We start from the raw sequence: 9193 nt of genomic DNA, 5'->3' as shown, positions 1-9193 counted from the left end.
AACAATTATCATCATTTGACTCGATTATGATCGAGGGAAGTATTATGAAACGATTATTATCGTTGTGGCTCGATTATGATCGAGTAAAAGAAACGGTTATCACCGTTATGAGTAATTACTCCTGAAACCGCAGATAGGTTTCTTACTTATTGTTTGCTATATCGAGCAACAATAGTGACATATGTAGCTTGTGGGTAACGAGTGGTAAGGGTACTTTATGAGGTACCGGGATTGTGTGATTACGAGGTCGTGAGATGGATTAAGTGTGTTGTTATATGATGAGTTGTAATTGAATATATTATGTTATAGTGGGACTGAATGGATGTTATGTTGCTTGTGAAGTTAATCACTTTTCTTGTAATAATACATGATTAGAATGCTTTATGAAGTACAAAGATTGAGTTGATATGTTAATGTGTGAACTGGAGTGCTTTCTGAAGCATTAAAAGTAAGTGTTTACAATACTATATGATTAGGGTGTTTTATGAAACACTGAGGTTATTGATTATGTATAACTATAAATACTCTTAATTTTGTAACAAGTTTTCCTGTATAGACGTTGAATTGTATATGTACGTTGAAAGAGAATGATCTCTTGGTATGTATAATCTGTGGTACTATAATTTGCTATTATTTTCCATGATTTTCTTTATCTAGTAGCTTTTCTTGCTGAGTCACTGTGACTCACGGGTACTTCATGGTGCAGGTAAGAAGATTAGCAGTTCTGTTCGGCCATGGGTCAAAGGTCTTCCAGCAGTGTACATATCAACCGTGTTGTCTTGGCTTTTGTGAAGCAGGATCAACCCTTTTCTATGATTTGATGTATAACCTATTCTTGTTCAAATGGAATTGTAATTAGTTGTAAAAGAATTTTCTTAGCAGGGAATCCCCATATTACAACAGTATTTAAAATGAAAGTCTTTATGTTGAATTTAATTAAAGGTTTTAATTAAACTACATTTTTTTCTAAAAATTTATAGATTAGTAATAATAATAAGTTTATAAAAGCACACACGTGGCGTCCCTGAGAGTCAGGGCGTTACAACATGGTATCAGAGTGACCAAGGTTTAAAGATCCTGAAGACTGGCTTGATATGTACATTGGCTGCAAAGACTCGTTCGACTCATGGCTTAGTAAGTGCTGATTGTTAGTTGATTAGTGGATTATTTACTAATTGTTTGAATTGTCTTCTTATTTGATATGTGTAAAGTTGTTCGAGAAGTGTGATAAGTTTTTTTTTTTTTTGATATAAAGTTGCTAAGTATGTCTATGCATGTGCGGTAATGCTTATTAGCATTAATTCTAGTTAAAAAGATTTTAACTATGAGAAAGGAATGATCACACTAGGAGGTGTACCTGAGGTGATCTAGTAAGTCAAAAATGAGAGCCTGTTAGTCTCGGGGTAGGTGGTGTGGGTATAAATCTTCCACTATCACAGGGCTGAGAGCAAATTAACATATTTCACATATAAGCTAAATAATACCCCTAGAGTTTAATAAAATCTCCAGAATTGAGAAATTATAACTCTAATATTTATTTCTAAATATTGGGGTCCACATTTTAAATTAATTCACAAATAATAATAAAATAATAAAAATTAGTGCTAATTGCCTTTACTAATCCACATTACTAGAGCGGTCATTACACATATTATTCCGCTGCACCCAATGTAAGGTTTACTAAACTTTATATGTGTTTATTTCATCGTTTTAGAAAGTTCATATTTAGGGTTTTAATCAACATACTTGTGAGTAGATCTAAAATCCTGGTAAAATAATTTCCAACACTAACATTCTGAAAAAGGTAATGGAAGGAAGAGTTCTTAAGCCTACCAACACACTGAGGGACCCTTAAGTATTTACTTATGAACTCTTTATTGAACAGACTGAGATGATTTAGGAAGATATTTTTATTAGCGAGGCTAGTGTTTGGTGAAAAAAGGATGGAGGATTTGGAGAAATTAACTGCTTGGTCAGTGGCCTTATTATAAGTATTAAGGATATTCCTAATAGCTTGGCAGTTCTCAACTGTGACAGTGGCAAAAAGCAAACTATCATTTGCGAAAAGTAAGTGGGAGATCACAAGGGCAATTCTGCATATGGGGAAACTCTTAAAGGTTGGCTTTCATACTAGCATAGATGGCAGTAGAGAGTCCTTCAGAGATCAGGAAGAAAAGGTAGGGGGAGAGGGGGTCCCCTTATCTTATGCCACTAGAAGAATGAAAACTTTGAGAGTGACAACCCTTGATCAGAATTTTAAAGAAGACAATGGAAAGACAGCAAAGAACAAGGGAGACAAACCTTTTAGGGAAACCAAAATGGAGCAGAATGGCTTTGATGAAATTCCATTCAACTCTATTGAAATCCTTCTCCATATTGAGTTTGAGGGCAGCCCACCCCAGTTTGCCACTTCTTTAGTTATTAATAGCATTGACCACTTCATTAGTAATAAGGGTATTTTCAAAAATAAGTTTATTAGAAAGAAAATCACTTTGATTGTTTGAAATTAAAGAGCCCAAGACAACCCTGATTTTGTTGGATAAGACTTTGGCAACAATTTTATACATAGTGGAGCACAAGCTAATGGTCCCATAATCTCGAACATGGGATGCATTCTTTTTCTTTGGGATCAGGACAATAGTGGTTTGACTGACTAAAGAGATATCAGAATTTCTATTCAAAATATCAAGAACAACAACACACAAATCTTTCCCTAAAACAAACCAATGCTTCTGATAGAAAAAGGCATTAAGGCCATCTGGCCCAGGAGCCTTGTGACATGAGAGTTGGAACAGAGCAGGCTTAATTTCATCAGGTACAAAGGAATTGTCAAGGATATGATATTGAGAGAGACTGAGATGGTTGTGGACCTCTTTGAGAATTTTGGCGATGGCATCCTCATTGGAGCCTTTAGAAGAGAAAAGCTTAACATAAAAGTTGACAAAACAATTTCTAATAACATCATCATTATCAGTAATTGTTCCATCATTAAAGGTTATGCTTCTGATGGTTTTGTTTCTTCTCCTAGAGGTGGCTTTTCTTATCACCCGCCCTTAACCAATCAACTCTAGCCCTTTGTTCCAATAAACTTCATCCTTGTACAACAGAGTATCAAGGGAAGATTGGAGGGTCTGGGCTTTGAGAAGTTGGTCCTGAGTTGGTGAGGTTGATGATAAAATTATTTCCAACTCAGTTTGTGTGATCAAAATTCTTTGCTTAAGACTACTATTTTTTTTTTGTTCCAATTAACAATGGCATGGACACTAGTTTGTTGCTTGGAGAGGAAGTGTAGAGGTTATCACGAGGGGGATTAGGGGGGTTGAGAGACCAGAAATTCTTCACCAAATGGTAAAAATTTGGATTAGAAAGCCAGTGGTTCTCAAAGTGGAATCTTTTCTTCCTTGTTGTTCGAGCTAGTTTATCTTTAAGAGTGACTTTTAGAGCACAGTGGTCAGAAACATAAAAGGGAAGATGGGAAAGAGAAATAAGGGGGAAGAGATTGGATCAGTGATCATTTATAATACACCAGTCCAACTGTTCGAGCAACCTACCATGCTTCCAGGTAAATTTGTTACCAATGCAAGGGAGGGGGAATAATTATGTTGCGAGAGGAAGGAATTGAATTTGACCATAGCATAGTGAGGGGGAATAGAAGAGCTATTCCTATCATTTGGGGATAGATAATTATTAAAGTCCCCCATGACCAGCCAGAGGAAGCAAGGGGTGTTATCCCATTTTTTGCACTATAATGTGGCAGCATATACGAGTGACACGTGTCCAATATCCTTTGCACCTAGGTAGAGATTAATATCGTGAAAAACTTCAAGTAGCATATATGCACGCACAACGTCTACTTACCCAAGCAGGGTAAAGGGCAGACTACCCGAGCAGAGAGCATGTTTGGTTTTTTGAGCTATTTGTTAAGACTTGACTACTTCAGGATTGATATCGTGGAGTCCAAGCACGTAGGCAATCCCTACAATCATGGGATTGAATTAGAGGGATATGACAAGCTGTCTCAATCCCCCATTTCATGTATTCTATTTATGTAATGAATGTTCCTTCCTATTATAGACATTATAAGCAAAAGGGAAACCTTCCCTCGTGCATTAAGGCCCTATAAATAGTGATCTAGCTTCACTGTAGAGGGGGATTGAGAGAATTGCTTTAGAGAGAGATCTAAGAGAATTACTTAGAGATCTCATTGTAAGAGCTTTGAGAGAAAAAACATTGTGTTCTTTGTTCTCAAGTTAATACAATCTAAGGGGAGTAGGCTATTACTCTACTAAAGGGGCGAACCTCTTCAAAATCTGGTGTTCTTTACTACTTATTGGTTTTCGCTCTATTTTAATTACATTTCTAATCACTTAATAATTGACTCATTGTCATTGACTAAAAGCATGGTCAACATTTTGGTACTTTCATTGAGAGCAAAAACCCAAGTTTGTTCTTTGTCTTAAATCTTCACAGGCATACAGAATGGTGGTGCAAACTCGCAGAGGCCTGGTCGATCAGAGTGCCCCAATGGTGACGAAACCTATTGTACAACCCCCTAGGAATACAAGGGTTCCACCAGAGACCAATCCTGAGTAGCCCAACACACAACCACCTATTGTGGGCCACAGTGTGACTCCCCCTCTGGTTGGGATCACACCAAGTGTGCAAGAGATTGGAAATACCAGTTCTACAGCCGACCAAACCACTCCCAGCACCGAAGTCCCGTACTCCACCAATGCTCAGAGGTTAGTGGGGCATGATACCGAGATCCAAAACCTCCGTGCTGCCCTTGGACTCATGCAAGGCCATAATAACACCTTGCACCATGATCAGGAGATCTTCGTGCTGCAATAAACCTTGCGTTTGATGAGTAGCAAGACTAGTTCATTGAGTGGAGGGACAGGGAGATGGAAACATTAAAGGCTCAACAAGCAGCCATCGATGACCACACAAGACAGGCTACCATAATGATACAAAGAGCCTATCAGATTACTAATCAGCAACCAGCTACCGCGTCTAGTATCCCACTGGGCGGTATAGAAAAAATTGCTACTGGGCATACCGCCCAAACTCATAATGGTCAGTCGTCCAATCCCTGGTCATAGGTCCAACCTATGGGCCAAGCGGTAGACGGCCAGATCCTACCTGACTGTTCTTTAGGTGGAGTTATACCTAATAACTGTTGGGTTTTATGCCCTAAATAAAACTCGTTTCAATATAATCAGATTTATTTATTAATATAGATCAGAAATAACATTTAATGTTGCATGGTTCACATGATTTATTTCATGATTATATGTACATAATGTATGAATTCGTCTGAAACGCTTTTCACATACTTGATCCTGTTTATTGTGCTGTCAACACATTGGAAAGTAAACATGACTATGTGAATAAAGTTTCCTAGATTTATCAGACACAGGGTTAGACTACGGCCACGACACGAATGAGAGCAATAGCTTGAACCGAGAAATTGAATTCTTAATCATAAAGCATAACCTGCACTTGCATAAATATGTCAAGGTCAACCAAAATCAAAGGGCCGCCCAAATAGACAATAACCAGGATTTATTGATGCCCCATTTACCAGTAGATTGGCATCTACAAGTCATTATCAGGGGCCCACACCCAGCTGGAGACTTGGGCAAAGCTCGGGAAAAGTATGCCCGAGCCTTACAACACGAGCAAAAGGAAATAGTTTTGGCCGTAGAGGAAAGAAAGCCAAAAATACCACGGGTAGGGGAACCCACTATAATCTTCACAAAAGTAGATGTTGTCCACGTCCACTTCTCACATCACGATCCTTTCGTCATGGAAGTGCAGATAGCCAACAAAACAGTGGCCCAGACCATGATGAACAATAGAGCCTCTTTGCACATCTTGTTTAAGACAACATACGAGAAGATGGGGCTCTAACTTAAATATTTAATCCCCCGTACCCAATTGGTGTATGGTTTTTTCGGCCAAAGTGTTGCACCTTTGGGGCAAATCTGTTTACCCCTCAGTGTTGGGCAAGCTCCAAGGAGCATAACTGTGATGGCACAATTTTTGATAATTGATGTTCCATCAGCCTTCAACGTCATGTTAGGCCGACCAACCCTATATGACTTGAAAGCTGTCACTTTAGTTTTTCATTTGTGCATCATGTTCCCAACAAAAAATGGGATAGGGTGCCTCAAAGGGAATTAAAAAATTGTACGGGAATGCTATAAGCTTGCCCTGACCAAGGTCAAAAAGGAGAATACCTCCAGCCAGAATTCGAGCAAAGGGAAAAGTATTGCCCAATAGGAAGTCACCCAAGGCGGGGACGAGGATGTGGATCCCCGACTTGGGGAACCAAATACAAATGTAGGGCTAGTGGAAGAATTGGAAGAGATAGAAATCGACCCAATTATCCTGACCAGGAAACTCAAAATTGGCAAAGGTTTCCTGCTCGAAGTAAAATTAGCCTTAATAAAATTTCTAAGAGCAAACCTAGACATTTTTGCCTGGTCACACGAGGATATGGTCATTATTGATCCTTCTGTAATATCTCACGCCCTAAACATCAATCAAAACTTTCATCCCGTTCAACAAAAAAGAAGATTATTGGACAAAGAACGGGCACAGACATTAAAAAAAGATGTAGAAAAGTTGCGTACTAACAAGTTCATCATTGAAGCTTTCTACCCAGCTTCGTTAGCTAATCCTGTACTGGTACCCAAGTCCAACAGAAAATGGCTATTATGTATTGATTTTACCAATCTCAACAAGGCATGCCACAAAGACTGTTTTCCACTTCTAAGAATAGATCAACTCGTGGATGCAATAGCCGAGCACGAGATCCTAAGCTTTATGGACGCCTATTCGGGGTATAATCAAATCAGAATGCATCCACCATACTAAGAACATATAAGGTTCTGAACAGATATGGGTCTATACTGTTATAAGGTCATGCCGTTTGGTCTAAAGAATGCTAAATCTACCTACCAGAGGTTGGTGAATCAAATGTTTAAAGACTAGATCAGACGAAATATGGAAGTATACGTTGATGACATGCTCGTCAAATCCAGGAAGGCTGGGGGCATATAGAGGACCTAGACAAATGCTTTGAAATCCTCAAAAAATACAACATGAAACTCAACCCCTTAAAGTGCTCCTTTAGAGTCAGCTCGGGTAAGCTTCTTGGTTTTATTATTAATGCTCGAGGTATTGAAGCCAATCCAGAGAAAATATAAGCCCTCCTAGATATGAAATCGCCAACAAAAACTAAAGAAGTCCAAAGCTTAACTGGTCGGATAGCCGCACTCAGTAGATTTGTTTCAAAGTCAACATACAAGTGTGTTCCTTTCTTCAACATACTTTGAGGTAACAAGAAATTTGAATGGACGGAGGAATGTGAGAATGCCTTGCAAGAGCTAAAAAGACAACTTGCAAAACCTCTCGTACTCTCAAAACCCCTGGACGGAGAACAATTAGGAATATACCTAGTTGTTATAGAATATGCTGTGAGTGCCGTGTTGATTAAAGAAGAGAACAACATTCAGCATCCACACTATTATATTAGCAAAAGACTCATTGAAGTTGAAGGATGTTACCCATTGATAGAAAGCTTACTTACTACCTAATCTTACCAACAAGGAAGCTAAGACTTTATTTCCAGGCTCATCTTGTTCGGGTATACACTGACAAACCATTATGCCAAGTATTGCAAAAACTCGACGCTTCTAGACGGTTACTCAAATGGGCAGTAGAGTTGGGTCAGTACGAAATAATCTTTCAACCCCGAACAACAGTCAAAGGATAGGCCTTGGTAGACTTTGTAGTTGAGTGTGCCGACAAAAAAGAAAGTAGCTGCTTAAAGGACAACCCGGAGCCAGTACAAGAATCCATACCAAACAACAACGAAGACAAACCTACCTAGAAATTGCACGTGGACGGGTCAACTACAGATCAACTATCTTGTGCAGGGATTGCCCTTATCACACCTGGGGGACAATATCTGCATAGAGTAGTTAAATTTGGATTCAAAGCTTCTAACAATGAAGCAGAGTACGATGCCCTCATTACTGGCTTGAAACTTGCTTGGGAGCTACACGCTAAACACATCGAGATCTGTAGTGATTCACAATTGGTAGTGAATCATGTGTCGGGAGAGTACGAGGCCCAGGGGGAGAAAATGATAGCTTATTTAAGAAAAATACAGGATATGCTTGCACAATTCAAGGGTTATACTCTCAGGCAAATTCCAAGGGAAGAAAACAGAACTGCTGATGCCCTAGCCGACTTGTAAGAAGCACCATAACTGATAAGGCTTATTTAGTCCTAATTCAATTCCTAGAAGAGCCTAGCATCACCTGTGCGGAGGAAATTGAAATGATAGACACAACTCTGAACTGGATGATGCCTATTGCAGCCTACCTCAATGCTGGAGAACTTCCAAATGATAGAAATAAAGCTCGGAAGATAAGAAGGAAGGTTGTACGGTACATCATCGTAGAAGGAGTAATGTACAGAAGGGGATTCTCCATGGCATTACTTAGATGTGTTACAAAATAATAAGCTGCACGACTTCTGTCTGAAGTACATGATGGATTCTGTGGCAACCACGCAGCCGGGCAAAGCCTATCAAAGAAAACACTAAGGCAAGGATATTTCTGGCCGACCATGATGGAAGATCAATGGCCTATGTAAAGGAATGTGATAAATGCCAAAGATTTTCAATGATACCCCGTCCACCACCTAACGAGCTAACTCAAATGCAAAGACCTTGGCCATTTGCTATTTAGGAATTGACCTGATCGGATAATTGCGTAAAGGTAAGGGTGGAGTACGATATGCAATGGTCGCAGTTGATTATTTTACAAAGTGGACAGAAGTTGAGCCATTGGCGAGAATTACATCTAAGAAAGTATTGGACTTCGTGGTGAAAAATATAATATGTCGGTTTAGACTCCCGCACAAAATAGTCTCAGACAATGGCAAATAGTTTGACAGCCAATTGTTCTTAGATTTCTACGCAAACCATGGAATCATAAAAAATTTCTCTGTAGTGGCACATCCTCAATCAAATGGTCAGGTCAAAGCAGTCAATAAGACACTTTGAAAAAAACGACTTGAAGAAGCTAAGGGGAACTAGCCGGAGGAACTACCAAAAGTATTATGGTCATACCGCACAACTGGACAAACTCTTTTTGCTATGGCCTATATATGTCTA

The 9193-nt window shown here is 39.1% G+C and overlaps 1 protein-coding gene across 1 annotated transcript; it reads left to right on the top strand.

Annotated features, from left to right (window-relative positions):
* Positions 1–2099: 2099 nt before the first annotated feature.
* Positions 2100–8269, top strand: LOC115695080 (uncharacterized). The gene is made up of 2 exons (XM_030622175.1): positions 2100–2454; positions 7947–8269. The coding sequence occupies exons 1-2, from the start codon at positions 2100–2102 to the stop codon at positions 8267–8269; spliced, it is 678 nt and encodes a 225-aa protein (XP_030478035.1).
* The last annotated feature ends 924 nt before the right edge of the window (positions 8270–9193 follow it).

This window comes from Cannabis sativa, chromosome 6 (genome assembly GCF_029168945.1).
Source record: "Cannabis sativa cultivar Pink pepper isolate KNU-18-1 chromosome 6, ASM2916894v1, whole genome shotgun sequence".
Taxonomy (NCBI): Eukaryota; Viridiplantae; Streptophyta; class Magnoliopsida; order Rosales; family Cannabaceae; genus Cannabis; species Cannabis sativa.
The sequence above is the reverse complement of the archived record's forward strand: the minus strand, read 5'-3'. Positions and strand labels throughout refer to the sequence as shown.